Below are 17,278 nucleotides of genomic sequence, written 5' to 3'. Positions count from 1 at the left end.
CAGGAACGCCCTTCCTCACAGCAGCACCTATAGCACCGTACTGTGAGAGCGGTGAGGAACACCTTCCCCCCCCCCCCCAGTACTCTTCTATGGACGAGTACTATCAGGAGGGGAGGGGGCGCTCTCACAGTACAGCGCTATAGGTGCTGCTATGAGGAAGGGCGTTCCTGACTGACTGTCAGTAATGCCCTTCTGACGTTGAAGAGCTACGGTACCGGCCCCAATAGCTCTTCACCTGGAGCACAGATCGTGAAAGCCAACAGTGCGCTGAAATCAGCTTTCTAGCGGTATATAAAAGCGCATGTGCCCCAAGTAATGAAAGGTCCTCTTTAAGACGTCAAACAAATGTGGTGTTCAGTTGTTATAATAGCCGGAAGCCTATTAAAGGCTCTAAGTTCATTAAACATATTAGCTAGTGCTGAGTCCATAAAAAGTATTAAAATATAAAAGTATTCATCCTATATGGTGAATACCTTCTGACAGAGGGCGTTCCTGACAGTCTAGCTGGGCTGTGAGGAACGTCCATCTTGAGAGTACTTGTCCATAGCCCTGTATTGTCAGAGGGAGCGTTCCTTACCACCCAGGAATGACGCTAAGGGCTCGTTCACATCTGCGCCCGGCACTCCGTACTTCAGGTTTCCGTTTCCTGCATAAAACAGAGCAGGAGACGGAAACCTGCAGGAGTCTCTCACCCATTCATTTGAATGGGTGAGAAAGCTGTCCGGCCGTGAGCGTTTTATGCTCTCCGCTGCAAAACTGGCATATGGCATGCAGAAGACGGAAACCACAGAACGGACAGCTGAACGCAGGTGTGAACCTAGCGTAAGCTGTGAAGAACACCCCCAGTACTAATCTATGGCCGAGTACAGTCGGGAGGGGAGGGCGTTTCTCACAGCTTACGTTGAATCTGCCTCAAATCCAGCCAAGTAAACATACCCTAAACCATCACAAAGAATTTGAACAAATATGAAATTACTTTTAATAATTTATTTTTTTAATCGCAGAATTTTAGAAAGCATTAGTACTCACCCCTCTAACATTTCCAAGTTTACGTTCTGCTTCCAGTTTATCTTTTTTGAGATGTTCACACATTTCTTTCAGATTAGCTATTTGATCCTAAACAGTGATATATGAACATATGTTGATTCAGTATGGTACTACACACAAAAAGGTTAAAAGTTTTATTTTTTTTAATAAAACACTGGGGTTGATATAAAACAAATTCTAGAAAGCAAAACAGAAGTCAAGTGTGATTAATAGATACAAGTGCTCTAAATCAAGCTCGCAAATGAAAGCATAAAGAAGCCAGTCTGTAGACTTTATCACCTAACCACCGGAGTGGCGGGGCACTTGACCACCGCACTGTTTAACACCTCCTAGTCATGATCTTGTAGCTGGGAGAATGGGGATCTCTCCAATATCGCATCTATTAACTCTCCAGTGGGTAGGCGATACAGTCTTCACACTGGAATACTTGGATCATGCAATCTTGAGAATACATACAATTCATTCAGAGCTCTGATAATTCCAGTCGTACCTTTAAACGTGGCAAGTCTCTATTGGCTTGCTCCAACTGAAACTGCAGCTCAATGTTTTCGGCAGACAGTCTCAAATTCTCCTTCTGTAATTCCATCTCTCTGCTCGATGGATCCTCTGATCCTATACCAGATGTCTACCAAAAATAAACCAATTATAATGAAATGCTTGACTTACTTTACTATAAGTCATCTCCAGAATACATTGGATTTGAGGTATATTCAGGACACAGCTAGATAACCAGTGCTAAGACCTACCTACTGCTAAAAGGAAAAACTAAGTAAGCCACCTACTACTGCATTAAAGGATAATGTAGGGAAGGTTTGTTATGGAAGACTCTCACACCTGCAGAAGAGCACTGAGACCTAAACCTACATCCAGATTATTAGCGGAGTCTGTCTTAGATGTGTGCTTTCCACCCATATGGGACTCATTTTCTTTGGACAAGGCATGCTGCTGACGATCATCCGAAGTACTAAAACATTTGCCATTAGGAGGCACTGTATTTTCATTGTGGTGTACAGAATTTGACTCTATCAGCTCTTCTTCCTTCTTAACCACTTCATTTGTGCTCATCCGTCCATCCGTAAAATGGTGGCTTTCATCAGCTTCTTGAATTGTGTTTGTCCTGCTAGGCTTAGTGGATAATGTGTCAAAAGTATTTTGGCGGTCAAGGTCACCATTGGACTCTTGCTCATAAATTGCTTGTGTGCTTCCAATTCCTGATGCGTCACCCAGGCCTGGTGTTGCTGTTGTACTAACAGGAAGTGACGTATCACCGGGTTTGGAAGAGTGGGCCCCGCTGACGGACACGGATGCATCACATGATCTCGGTGAAGGTGTGGTGCTGGTTGGTGAGGTTGTATCTGGAGTTTTAGAACTTGTTGCATGCTCTGGTCTACCACAAACACATAATTCATCACCCAGATCTGAAGCGGTTTCACTTCCTGCTGTAGCGGAGACATTATCTGGGTAATGTACAGCTAGGCAGTGATTGGAGACATCCACATGTTCTTCAACATTCTGCATTGTGCAGGAAGACAATACTTTCATATGTTCATCAAAGTCGTCTTCCAACACAATGGTTTTCTTTTCCTTTGTTCTTTTGAAGAGGCTCCTCTTTGTGTTAGGAGTCACTGTCTTTTGGGGTTCACAAGTTTTGCTGTCACAGGGAAGAAAAGCTGTTTTTTCTGTATCTTCCTCTGTATTCTGAGGTGTGACATGTATTTATATTGTATACAAAAGAAAAGAGAAATTAAGAAACATATACAGGACACGGTCTTCAATTTGTCAGGATTATTGTCAGATGAATATGATGTGTGGGCTTATGCTGTGTTGGTGGTTGTGTCTAAAATTTTGGAAAAATAATAAGCAAATAAGTTCTGCTTGGTGGAGTAAGAAAACCTTGCTCTAGTGCCACCTTTTGGAAGGTAGCTGCCTAAAAATCAATACCTGACTTTCCAAAAAAGCATGCTGCATGATCTTGGATTAAAGCTAAGCCAAATGGAAGAAAGACCCATCTCTTCCTTTTGGAGGAGATATTCTACTTTGCTTTAATTCCAGATTATGCTACTAGCTTTCTGGAAAGCCAGGCATTGAGCTATAGCAAGCTACTTTCCAAAAGTGGGCACTAGAGCACGTTTTCCTTTTTCCACAAGGGAGAAGGACCTTATAAAATGTTGTGTAGTTTGCAATGATACAATATTTATGTAACATTGATATCTGTTAAGAATAGTTCAGATTGCCTATATTGTAGGATGGCACATGCTACTATATACATGGCTATAGTCTGCATTTTATTTTGATTTCTAAATACATCTTTGTCTAAAAACATTTTAGTTAGCTTTCCCCTCAAAAAAACAAAACAAAATATTCTTTATTTTTGATACTGTGCACAATTTAAGAATAAAGCTCCTGTGTATCCCCTTAGTACATAAACAAAATGTATGTAAACAGTTACAGGTAATTTATCTGCTTTGACCTAGGTTTGATAAATCGCCACATATATATTTACTGATGGCTGAGTATGGCCCCACGCTGGGACAAAGCCAGGCAGAAAACAGTTAACAAAACACTGCAAAAACAGCATCTGAATCATTCCAGCAAGTGATATGTATCACAGTACTTACAGAGGGCCTTGATAGGTTGTCCCTTGAAAGCTGGCGTTCCAGTACCTGAAGCTTCTCTTGCAGATATTGATTTTTTAAGTGCAGTTCATCCACTACAGAATCTCGAGGTAGAGCCTGCTTTGTTCTATGAAAAGAATGAACAAAGTAAAAGCTACAGAAATTGTATATGTGCACGTATGTTTTAGAATGAATGTATGTAAAAGGCAAAGAAAATGAAAATGTCGATTTGATCAGATTTTGCAGCTTTTCTCTTTGTAAACTAAAGATCTGATTGGTTGCTCACAGGTAACGGCGAACCAATCAGCAATTTTTGCCCCAAAATATATCCAAACAGTTAATCATGTTTTTTTGTCTTTGCTTTGTTCTTTGTTTTGTGCATATTTTTGTTCTTGTTCTTAGTATTTGTTTTAGACTTTGCTGGAGATGAACCACTTAGGAAATTGATGTTATAGTCTAAAAAACATGCGTCTGAGAAAAGTTCCAATCCTGCTTGACTTCCAAATGGAGTGCAGTATCTTTCCTCATCCTTAGCTACAAGGTTAACAATAATATATTTCCCTTGTAGTGTGTAGAGGTTAGGCCTTCCCAACCAAATGATTACATTGTGCACCCATGTGTAATGCCTCTAATTATGCCGAGAGTCTCCGCTAGCCGCTATTCTTCAGACATTAACCTGGCAAATTAATTCCACTGATGCATTTAAGCTGTTATTCTTAAACCAATTACAAGGAGAAAGGCAGATTTTTTTTTTTTTTTTACAATATAATACAGTATAATATGTGCAGTGACTTTATGGGAGGGTCACAAAGTATCTCATTTCATTCAATGACCTTTATGTCAGTTTTGGATAATTGAAAATAGGCATGCTAGATTAGGGAATATTACGGCGTATACTAAACGTATGCTATTAAAACGTTCTTGTGGTAGGCTTTCTGTAAAGGTTTTAGACACAGCCCGTTGGAAATGTGTAGTCACGGGGATGCAACGTCCGGATGCTACATCTGGTGGTGACAGCATCATCTGATGATTCTAGGACTATACTATCGCTGTGCTAGAGATATTGGTACGGTAGGTGAGGTTACTGGTCTCAACTTCAACAGAAGACCACCAGATGTGTTGTGACTAAGGACTACATGTCACCAGTGCAAGAATCATAGGCATTTTTTTTTTTTCTTTTAAAAGACAGTATGTCGTTAGCGGTTTTCATTCTGTAAAAACAGCATTGCTGTGTATGTCTTGCATAAGGAATAAACATGTGGGGAAATCTGTATGCTGCTTCAAATTTGGATTATTCTAATATAGGAAATAGGATGCAGACTGATGGAGTCAGAGCTCCCTTCATTTTGCACTTCACATTCAAGTAAAACTATTTTCAGGGGTGCTACTTGTTATTGCACCATGCGCACCTGATGTATGCCATTCTTTATTATGTTGCTGGGTAAACAGAGGGCAGAGTGTTGGACCTAAAAGGGTCATATCATTGGATACCCTTTTTTTCTGACTAACACATAGGAATAGCCTTAAGAAAGGCTATTCTCCTACCTTTAGATATCTTCTCTGCGCCTCCATTCGATAGAAACCTGGTTTTTTTTTCGGTATGCAAATTAGTTCTCTTGCAGCACTGGGGGCATCCCCAATGCTGCGAGAGAAATTTCAAGCGACGCCTCCATCTTCTTCTGGAACGCCCTCTCCCTGTGTCTTCTTCCGTCCTGGGTTTCAATCTTCTAGGCATGTGTAGTCAGCTCTGCCATCGGCAGAGCTGACTGCCCATGCCCACGGCCTAGCTTACTGTGTAAGCAGCCAGATGAAAATGGCCAATTACACAGTTTACGGTGTAAGCGGATATTTTCTTGTGGCCGCATGTGTGCGCAATCAGCTCTGCCTGAGGCCTGATGGCAGAGCCGAATGCGCATGCCTAGAAGATTGAAACCCAGAATGGAAGAAGACTCAGTGAGAGGCCGTTCCAGAAGAAGATGGAGGCAGCACTGGAAATTTCTCTCGCAGCATTGGGTCCCCAGTGCTGCGAGAGAACTCATTTGCATACCGAAGAAAACACGGATTTCTACCGAACGGCGGTGCAGAGAAGACATCTAAACGTAGGAGAAGTCAGTCAGTCAGAAAAAAGGGTATCCAATGATAGGATCCCTTTAACAATGATGGCATATTGGTGGAAATGAGCATAGGTATGAAACAGTATATACATATTCGATATACTCAGCAAGAGCTGCATGGACAATTCAGAAATTATTTTATATTAGTATGATGCAAATCTGAAGATCAAAAACAATAAAATAACCTAACTCTATTCAATATAAAACCTTGTTCTACTTAATCAGAAGTAATAGAAACAACTCATACTTCATATGTGAAATTTCATTTTCCAATTCATTATTCTTTTTCCGGAGTTCTTCAATTTCTCTTTCAGACTCCAGAGCTCTTACTCCAACTACTTGATCTGCAGTTACACCACGAGATTTCAGTCTTTTCTGTAACACTATTTTCTCTTGGTCAGCTCTAAAATAGAATGCATACACTTATAAGAACGATCAAGAATACAGTCACCGGGAAAACAAAAATCAGTTACAGTAAATAATATTACAAATAGTAAATAAAATGACAAAATACGTATAAAGGTATACCTATTGTGGCCACTATGGGCATTAAAAAGGTATGTGCCTGCACCTGGAAAAAATTCAAGATGGACATATTCTCTGTATTGCTTATTTTTTAAACCTACTTTCTCTGACAGCTGTTTGTGAACATGCAAGTTCAGAGCTCAGAGGGATTCTCCCTTGTAGTGATGTCGCTCTTCCATTCACTTTTCTCTGTGATCTAGTCTATCTGCCATATGGCTCTGCAAACTGTCTTGTGTGACAAAATGCAGCTTCTTCTTTACAGTGATATACTACACTCTCTGAATAATACTGACCTACTCAGACCACAGATGCCTCATCATGAATGAAGAATCAGGCTAAACATAAGGTGTGTTTGTACATAGGTTACCATAGTGCAGCCATAGCATTACCCTGGTGCATAGAGCTTGCAGTAGGAGCTATACAAACAAACAGGATTTTTTCCAATCCAGACTTATTTCCTTGATTAAACTGGAGAAAGAGACAAAACTGGTTGCAGAGGTGCACATGACTTTAAGGGTGATGGGAAAAATAAGAAATGCAATCTTTTAGCAAGAACTTCTACTATGTGCTTTATAAGAATACCCCCACAACTAACTACATTTTTGTTTGTGGTAGTTATAATCGTACCCTGTAAACAACTGTGAATCTTGGCTTTCTTTAACATACTGTAAGTCCAATACACAGATTCTGTTCCATTTTGATTTTTGTTGAAGGGGACATGAAAGAAAAGCAAACCTATCAGGTGATTTCTGTTGCCCTATCTGAGAGTATGATATGATCTCGCTGATATATAGGTTTGCTACCACAGCCACATACAGTGATTGACAGAAGGCTGTCAATCACTGTATGTGGGAGGGATAAAAAGGACTCTTACAGTCTCTGTTAGGAGTCCAGTCAGGATTTACTCTGCTTTCTAAGCTACATTCAGATGGTGGCATATGACGAAGAATTTGAGGTGGACATCTGACTCACATTCCACTTTACTTTCCACCCCTTGACACTTGAAAGAATACTGACGGGCCTAATCAGCGGGATATCTTGTACTGTGGACTGCGGCTGAATCAGGCCCAGAATCTCCAGCAACATTAAGCAGAACGCTTCAGACTCTGATCTCTGCCTCAATGAGAGGCAGAATCAGGCCAGAATCTGCCACTGATGTTAGAATGGATCAGTAGCAATGAAAATCAGCACCAGATTCCATCATGTGAAGGGCCCTTCCTCAGAATTACTTCTCCAATTCATATAAACCTACATATCACAAAGCTTAGCTTCTCTTCCTCTATCATATCCACAGTTAGGGTAGCACATTCACATTAAATACCATACAACAACCCTGTCCACAGAACTCACTTGGAGTAGAGGTCTTTGAGTGTTGTCAACTGTTTTGTCAGAGTCTCAGATTCCTTCTCTTTCTCTCTTAGCTTGCTGCGCATGCCTTCTAATTTACTTTGCCATTTTTTGCCTTCTTCCCACCTTATAATCTCTTCTTTTGAGCTCTACAGAAGAAAGAAGATATTAGACCTTAGTTACAGTTATCTAAGGAATTCTGTATGGTTATATAAAGAATGTTCATATAGCTAAGGACAGGTAATACTGATAAGGTCAGAGTCGCGTTTATGACTAATTGACCAATAATCCCGGGTAACCGTCATCGTCCTAATCTAATAGGCTGAGTGCCAGGCGGTAAAGAAGTCACACCACTCTGTGTTGGTATTCATTCTTCTCTCAGCTAAAGAATGTATGCTTATGCACATTTTATTAAAACATGGGGGTTAAATAGTAGCAGAGAAAGGAAGTGAGATAACAACAGTGTGAATATTCATATTCATTCCTGTTTGGTATGGTGCATCTCAATCAAACAGAAAAAGTTCAAGCAGTTCCATATATAGCCAGCTACTCTCGGTTCTGCGTGGTAACCTTGGAGAGCTGTCTTGTGGCAGCAAGCCAAGCATTTGTTTTTCTTGCACCCATGCTAGATACAGGTGCCATCTTATCATATAACATTATACCAGTTTCAAGCATAAGCAACTATATCTAGCATTCAACTTTTAAGGATAACAATGTTTTTTCATACAATACATGATTATAAACTTCACAATACTATAACCTCGAGTCCCAATCCCCGTTTTTGTGGACCTTTGCTGCAGGAGGACAGTGATGATTTACTTATGTACATCCACAAAGAAACAGAACACTATACAATCTGTCCTTCTCATAAGATGGACACACAGGTGAACAGCTTATTAGTTTCCTTACAGTTATCAGAGGTGTGTCTTGTAATGACACATGCACCTAAGTGTCACAAAGCCAGGGCAGATGTTTCTTGCAAGGAAGTAAACAAGGATTGCAAACTGATACCCCTGCAAAAACAGCAATACCCCCTTTAGCAATGGCCACATTACAAAGAAAGCATCCTTCATTCAGACATGTATAGGTATAATGTACTATCCTACCCCATGCACCATTGTCAAAATTGCCCCAAAGTTGGATATAATTCATAAATAGGGTTTGTATCCTTTAAAAATACAATGCAAATCTAGCGCTTGACTTTATAAATGATGTGTTTACAGGCCGGTTCAGTCCTACAACATACAGATGTTGCTAAATGAAGGGTAAAGAGTCTGTGAACAAACCTTATCTTCGTGTGCAGGTTTGCGTTCAGCTTCCTCAGTTTTCTTCTCCAGCTCCACTTCTAGTCTTTTAACTTTCTTCTGAAGTTCATCTATCAGGCTCTGTTTACTTTCCAGATCTGACTTGCTCTGAAATATAGATATTCAAAATCCATCTTTAATATTTACATAATGAAAGAGACCGAAAAACTAAATCGACTTGTTTGATGTCTCCTTGAGAAAGACTGTACATAAAACACGGCAAAGGCTGGAACAGGGGCTTCATGTACGAAAGGGGCTCTTTATGCAAGTGAATAAAAGAATAAGAAGGTATTAGCAGTCAGTCATTTTAGCAATAAGTAGGAAAGGATTCAGAAACAGTCAGAGACCATATTATGAGCCTACATTATGTTTCAGAATAATTACTCCCATTACAGCAGGCACCAGCACTTGCTGTTATTTGCTTAAAGGGTTATTCCCAAGCGATAACATGATGTTAAAGTAGAGCTTCCACTAAAATATTTTATTCTCTTATATTTGCCTGTTAGGTGCATGATGTAAATTGTAGTGGATGTAATCTCCTTAGTACTGGCTGTACTTGTGGGTTATCCATTCCCTCCTGGTCCTCAGCTGTGTCACATGATCAGCAGTGAGACTCTACATTTTCATTCCTGACTTTCACACAGTACTAACTGGATAACTTGCAAATTCAGCTACCTTCACTATAATATACATCATGTACCTTTCCAACAGACCAAGACATAAATCTGTTGGAGTGCTACTTCAATTGCTATGATGTGCCCCCACTTTAAGATCAGTAGGGTTCTGACCTCTAGGACATGCACCGATACCGTGAATGAAGCACACTCAGTGCTGGTGTAATGCTGTTTCCCCTTCTAAATTGTTCTACACTGTAGTTTTCTGAGCTAGCCTGCAATGCATGGCCACATTTTCTTAAAAAGAACTACCGTAGTCTGTCTTGCAAGGAAAACCAGTAAAGGGTGTAATGTAGAGATGAGCGAGTAGTATTCGATCAAATACCTCACCGCCATAGGAATGCGGCCGAACACCAAGGGGTTAAGCGCATCAAATATTACTCGCTCATCTGTAATGTAGTGCTGATAGTGAATTCCCTATTTGTACCTTTGTGTAAGAAGACTCTGGATCATCCTGTATTACTGGCAGGTCTTCCAGGCATCATCCAGGTATTACTGGCTGCTGCAATATTTTGGGGAACCTATGGTCAGGTTCCAAATAATATGTGCTTAAGTAGCATAAGCTTAAACGGGTCATGTCACTCAACTTTTATCCTCTATCCAGAGTATGGGGAATAAGTGTTGAATTACTGGACATCCGACCACTGGGACTCCCACTGATCACGAATACAAGTGTTTTCAAGTGCCCCCAAGGGGCCCAAGTGAATATAGCAGTTGTACACTTCTGCAATCACCCCTTCAGTTACTTGCACACTACCACTCCATTTATATAAGACAATTGGGAGCACTTATGAATCTCTGTTCTCAGGATCACTGGTGATAAGAGACCCCAACAATTGGATTCCCAATGATCAAAACGATTGTATAAGTGGGCTAACCTTTTTAAGCAATATTTATATTTAAAAGATACCAACTAGAAGAGAACTAAAAAAAATTCGAATAATGTATACAAAAATTTTATATTATAATATATATATATATATATATATATATATATATAAATTTTTCTGACATTTTGTGTCACCTGTAATTATTATTTTCTTATAAAGAATATGTCTTTGGGAGAATTAAAAGGGCAAAATTGTGTATTTTTTTTACCCATTAACTCTGTAATTAGATAATGGTCAAAGGGAGGGGACCTGTGCTTTGAAACTCAATCACTAAAGGTCAGATCAGTATGGGTTTGCACTGCAAGGAGAAGACTGTCAGAACAATATCTCTCCAAAGAAAGTGACAGAGTGAAATCTAGATTTGCTGTGCAAAAAGGCCACCATTCATAGGAACTTACAACAGCTAAGATCAGAATGTGCCTTGCAGATACTGTACTTATACTCTATTCCAGTATACACTCTGGTGTTCTCATTCCAACATTTTTAAAGTGTTAGATTCAATCATGGGGATATAGTGTATATTGTAACCCATGTTCACAATATAAAATATTGTATTGCATCCATTACATATACACTTATATGTTATTTCGCAATAAACTATAGCCCAAGATATTCTAGTCAAGCATTTATGGCAGGTATATGCAGGAGAAATATGGCATAAGCTCATGCACAGCCACTGCTCTATATGCGCTGGATTCCAGCTGTGTTACAAAGCTTTAGCCCCCAGATGCTGGGTCAGTAGTTACTGTGGCATGTCAGAGGAAGTGCGTGGCTCCCTCATCAGGTAGGTCCAGGAGTCCCCGCTTATCATCAGGCATTTAAAAATTTTATGGGCAAGCTTTGATTTTTGTAAAAGTGGTTAACCCCTTTAAGCCTGGCCGCTAGCGATTAGGAAATAAACAAAACAAGCAGACCCTTATGCATAATAGCTCCAGACACTGTGCATTAAGTTGCTCTCTGATCTGCGTGTCGGCTGAAGCGTCCAACAAGGACACTGCTAAGGCGATCACTTACAGCTTAGGAAGAGGCTGCGGAATTGCTTAAAGCTTATTGCCCGAAGCACTTTTACATGAGGGCCCACCTCTGTTGAGCCCAAAAGGATTCTATGTAAAATTTAACAGGGATGCTTTTATTAAAAGCATTGCCCTACATGTGTCTCACCTATTCTTCCTGTTGCTAGCTAGCTCAGCAGTTTTGCATGGTCTAAGTGCTGATAGACACCTATTAACCCGTTTATGCCTAGAGTTCCATTATAAATATATATCAGCCGACTAATCCGCCTGAAGAAAGGGCAACTCGCTTCATTTTTCCGTGAGTGGGAACAAACCGCTAGCGGAAAAAGGAAATGACCGGCTCTCATTGATTTCAATGGGAGGTGGGGTTTTTTAGTAGGATTTTGACGCGGATTCCACGTCAAAATCCTGACCATTTTGCCCCGTGTGAACTAGCCCTAAAAATCTGTCTTGGCGCCTAAATTGTTCAGTTAAGGAGCCAATGGTTCCTAGGTATTTTCTTTTGTCTGACATACTATTGTAAAATCTCTTAAAAAGCAGCTTTAATCCTAACTATATAGCTAGCAAGTGGAAAATCTAGCAAATTGTGATAAATTATCATTTTATCTATTTTGCATTCATTTTTTTACTTTGCTTATATTTGATTAGCACATAAACACATAACACTTAGAGAACGTAGATTTGTGTTAAACACGATCGTCAGAAAGTCACGTATTCGTTATAATTTTTTTTGTGCAAACCATTTTTTTCCTTTTTTCACAGTATTTTAATATGGATATAAAAATAAACAAAATTTTAAATATTGCAGTATTCATTACTAGATGTCAGGACAAGGTGCTACACTCCGACTCATTTTAAGGCCTATGGTAAAATTAGGGACTTGTCTGATTTTACAAACAAATCTTTAAATAGTCACAATTCTCGGATGGGCTAAGGGTTCATTCACACTTGCACTCGATGTCCGGTGTGTGCATTCCGCCGAGTTTCTATCTTCCGCTCTGGCGAAACTAGACAGGGGATGGAAACCTGGCAGTCAGCTTTAAAACCCATTCACCTGAATGGGTTTGTATAGGTAACAGCTGTGTCCACCTGCGGCCTGTCCAGGGGAAACCATTTTTTTTAGCCGGACACAAAGTCAGACATGAAGGACTTAGTGTCCAGCTAAAAAAAAAATGGTTTCCCCGCGGACAGGCCGCAGGCGGACACTTTTACAAACCCATTCAAGTGAATGGGTTTGAAAGCTGACTGCCAGGTTTCCATCCCCTGTCTGGTTTCGCCGGGGCTGAAGACAGAAACCCAGCAGAGTGCACTCACCGGACACCAAGCGCAAGTGTGAACGAACACTCAATAGAAGGCAATCCCTCATTATGACCATCTACTGTATAGTACTGATGCCTGCGATTTCTGCAGTAGACAAGTGGGTTAAGTAAATAGAGAGCGGTGGGGAAGACCAGACTAGTGACACTGGAACATCAGTGAATAAACAGGTATGTCATTCTTTTTAAATTGTTTTATTACTTCCCTATTCTCCTCTTTGGTCAATTTTTGTCCAGCTTGGAAAACTCCTTTAGGCCAGAGCCCCACATTGCAGAAACACAGCTTTTTTTTGTTGCAGGTTTTGTTGCGGTTTTTTGAGCCAAAGCCAGGACTAGATTGAGAAGAAGTTAAAAGTATAAGAACTTTCTATATATTTCCCATTCCTTTTGTAGCCCTTCGTGGCTTTGGCTCAAAAACCGCAACAAAATCTGCAACATCTGCATTTCTGCAACGACGGGCTTTAGCCTTAGGATTTGTCAAATTTGGCATAAGTCCAGAATGCTGGAGAATGAGATCTAACACCTAGTGAATGTCTTCTTATGAGGCCAGTATTCTCTATTTCTCATGATGGAATATGGCCGCCATAGATTGCTTTACCTGTGCGCTGCTCATGAGTCTCTTCAGCCTTTTTTTCAGCTCCTCGTTTTCCTTATCTAGCTCATCTTTTTCCTTGTGAAGCTTATTAATGATTTTCTGCTTTCCTCGCATCTCCTGGTTTAGGTTTTCAAGGTCTTGAGTGAGGTTATTCTCCCTCGCCTTGCTACTTTTCAGGGTCTCTTTAAGCTTTAGTAGTTGCTCCTCTAAATCTTCGATTCGTGCCTGTAACGATAATATCATGTTTCTTCACAATTAAATTTGCCTACTTAAAATACCACTAAGGAATTAGGTTCTGGATTAAAACTCTGTAATCAGCTTTTAAGTTAAGAAAGGATAATGTAACAATTTTCATTTGCAACCAACCCAAGCACCATGGGACATCATTTGCAAGTAGACGCTTAATGAGAGAATTTGCTTCAAATGAATTATTTAACTCTTGTACCCACGAAAGGAATATCAATAAAACAAGCCAGACAACGGAGGTTACTGAAATGTTTTCTGTGTTAACTCACCTCACTCTATCTTATTGATTCAGCGATCAATGCAATGTCAAATAGCACAAGAATGTAAAAATACAGTGTACTATTATTATATAATTGCCAAAGCTGTCAATAGCAAAAAGGATTTATGCCATGAATGCACAATTTGTTAATAGAGATGTAATAATCCTGCAATTGGACTGCAAATTTACGAGTAATCGCGCAAAATTATTTATTTCATGGTGGATATACCGATTCTGTGCCTAAAACACCAAGTACATGGAAGCAACTCCACATAGTCATCCAACTACTGAACCAACAAGTAGTACAAATACAGTATGTAGCGATGTGGAGAAACTTAGTGATTTTTTGTCTTACAAATGTTTCTAAATATACATATACTTTGAGTTACACCACTATAAACATGACTATTTTACAGCAATACGACAATTTGTACTTGATATTGCAGTACATGGATATCCCTGTTTAGCTGTATTCTATCTTACTACGAGTCTTTACAGTAAGTGCAGCAACTAACTACAACAGTGCCATCTGCAGGCTGACATTGGCACTGTACACAGACAGACAGAGTACATAAAACAAAATATACATAAAAAAACTGCATCGGCTAACAGTGTGTATAAAGCACTGAAAAAAAAATACTAACATATTGGGCCCTGTTCACATCACATATTTGTGCTGTTTTGTCAAAATAATGATCGCTACCATGATGGCAGATAAGAAACGGTGTCTAGAGGGTCCATTGGGTTTCTTTCATGTAACCGGGCATTTTGGATGGAATTTTTGATAAAAATCTGCAACAGAGGTTCCGAATGATAAGAAGCAGGATTATAGTTTTGGGTCTCACTTCAGATGCTGATCATAGAGACTAAAAGAAATAAAACTAGTCCATTAAACTAGCAAAAAAAAATAAATCTTTTTTTCAAAAAAGGTCCGTTAGTGCTATTAATAGATTAATAAATACAACCAAATACCTTTAGCCGTGTTTTGAGTGATTTTTGGGGCTCTCGGTGAGCTCCTGCCATTTTCTGCATTTGTTTACATCCATAACTTCCTGTGCTTTGCTTCCTACAAGTTCTATGATGCCTTCTCCTCCCATTCTCACTCACTGACTCCCTTTCTCACACACTCCCCCCTCCCTGTTTCCTTAATCCCCTTAGATAGCAGCAGCACCCCATAGACCCCTGAACCCCTTTTAGATGCCCCAAGGATCCCTACCTTCCTTTAGATGCTTGAAGAAACTAAAAGACCCTGTAGCTCTAGAAGCCAACGGCACCCCTAGCCTATCATGTGCGGACAGGCAATCATGGTCATGTAGCTTGGGCATATGCAAATCCTCAACTGTTAGAGAACTCTATTGCACATGCCGTAGTGGCACAGTCACTGTGCACCTGTTGCCAATGCCTGGAGTTTCCGGCAAGAAGAAAGGTAAGTATTGATGAGGAGGGTTGTAATGAGTGAAGGGGATGGGAAGAGGGAACGAGAGGGGAGTGGTGGGGAAGTGAAGGAACGGGAGGGGAAGTGAAGGAATGGGAAGGGAACGTTGGGGAAGTGAGGGAACGGGAGGGGAAGTGAAGGAATGGGAGGGGAACGGTGGGGAAGTGAGGGAACGGGAGGGGAACGGTGGGGAAGTGAGGGAACGGGAGGGGAACGGTGGGGAAGTGAGGGAACGGGAGGGGAACGGTGGGGAAGTGAGGGAACGGGAGGGGAAGTGAAGGAACGGGAGGGGAACGGTGGGGAAGTGAGGGAACGGGAGGGGAACGGTGGGGAAGTGAGGGAACGGGAGGGGAAGTGAAGGAACGGGAAGGGAACGGTGGGAAAGTGAGGGAATGAGAGGGGAACAGTGGGGAAGTGAGGGAACGGGAGGGGAAGTGAAGGAACGGGAGGGGAAGTGAAGGAACGGGAGGGGAACGGTGGGGAAGTGAGGGAATGAGAGGGGAACAGTGGGGAAGTGAGGGAACGGGAGGGGAGGGCTAGGGAAGGGTGGGGACGGGAGGGGATGGGACAGGAAGGCAGGGGGACGGGAATATAGTCTGTAACGCTCCATTTCCGGTAGCAGCGAAACGGATCGTCACAGGATACTCTGAATATGTGCCTGGGGCAGTCACGTGACTGCCCCAGCGATAATGGTAAATACATTTTTGGTAATGAAAGTAATTGATAAAGTAGGGGTGTATGTTTAGTTTAGTATTAAAATGTTATTTTATCCCGGACAACCCCTTTAACATTCACTCCTGTGAATATATAACAAATAGCCCCCTTTTTTATTTCAATAAACCCACATGAGCTCCTCACAATATGCAAACTTTTATTTTAAATGTTATTTTAAGGCTTAGAGTAACACAGTATAGAACTATAACACTAGTTTCATATTGGTGGTTCCATCATAACTCACACCTTATAGGAATAATCACATCGATACGCACTATGGTCTGACACATTTCCCTGAAAGTGCCCTGATATTTATCTAGCCACATTGGCGTCAGATAAGCCAGTAGGAATATAAATCATTATCTCCCTATATTATAAAATGAATTTCTGTCTGTCTGTCTGTCTGTGCTCTAATGCGAACTAAACGACTGGACCGATCTTCACCAAATTTGGTACAGAGATACTTCAGATATCCGGGAAGGTTTAAGACGAGACTCCAACTCGCTCGGACGTACCGTTGCTGAGATACAGCATTTCAAACACAGTGCCCCCCCCTTAGCCAATACAAACCTGCAAGACTTTCACTCATATTCCAACTGCAATACACACGGTCACTCCACATGCACAATACAACACTGATATCCAAGCTGAGATACATGCATCAAAGGATTAGATACACAGATCAGCACACAGTATAACACACCAGAGGATTAGATACACGGGTCTGCACACAGTCCCACAAACCAGAGAATTAAATACGCACTTCTGCACACAGTTCCACACACTGAAGGATTTGATACGTGCATCTGCACATGGTTCCACATGCCGAAGGATTAGATACAGGCGTCTACACACAGTTCCACACTCCAGAGGATTAGATACGCGCGTCTGCACACATTTGTACACGCCATAGGATTAGATACACGCATCTGCACAAAGTACCACACGCCGGGGGATTGGATACATGCGTCTGCACGCAGTACCACATGCCAAAGGATTGGATACACGCATCTGCACACAGTTCCACACACCAGAGCATAAGATATGCACATCTGCACACAGTACCACATGACGTAGGATTAGATACGTGCATCTACACACAGTTCCACATGTCGTAGGATTAGATACGCGCCTCTTCACACAATACCACACAGGGGGGGATTAGATACGTGTGTCTGCACACA

The 17,278-nt window shown here is 41.0% G+C and overlaps 1 protein-coding gene across 1 annotated transcript in view; it reads right to left on the bottom strand.

Annotated features, from left to right (window-relative positions):
* The window catches only part of CEP290 (centrosomal protein 290), a 116,598-nt gene that overhangs the window by 13,468 nt on the left and 85,852 nt on the right, over nucleotides 1-17,278 (bottom strand). Inside the window, exons 40-46 of the mRNA XM_075274540.1 lie at nucleotides 13,444-13,665; nucleotides 8,935-9,060; nucleotides 7,652-7,797; nucleotides 6,024-6,179; nucleotides 3,666-3,789; nucleotides 1,538-1,672; nucleotides 1,030-1,116 (exon numbers count right to left, since the gene is read on the bottom strand). Coding sequence (XP_075130641.1) covers nucleotides 1,030-1,116; nucleotides 1,538-1,672; nucleotides 3,666-3,789; nucleotides 6,024-6,179; nucleotides 7,652-7,797; nucleotides 8,935-9,060; nucleotides 13,444-13,665 — 996 coding nt within the window. The remainder of the gene's footprint in view (nucleotides 1-1,029; nucleotides 1,117-1,537; nucleotides 1,673-3,665; nucleotides 3,790-6,023; nucleotides 6,180-7,651; nucleotides 7,798-8,934; nucleotides 9,061-13,443; nucleotides 13,666-17,278) is intronic.

This window comes from Leptodactylus fuscus, chromosome 5 (genome assembly GCF_031893055.1).
Source record: "Leptodactylus fuscus isolate aLepFus1 chromosome 5, aLepFus1.hap2, whole genome shotgun sequence".
In the NCBI taxonomy this organism is placed as follows: Eukaryota; Metazoa; Chordata; class Amphibia; order Anura; family Leptodactylidae; genus Leptodactylus; species Leptodactylus fuscus.
Note: the sequence above shows the minus strand (reverse complement) of the source record. Positions and strands in the feature narration are given on the sequence as shown.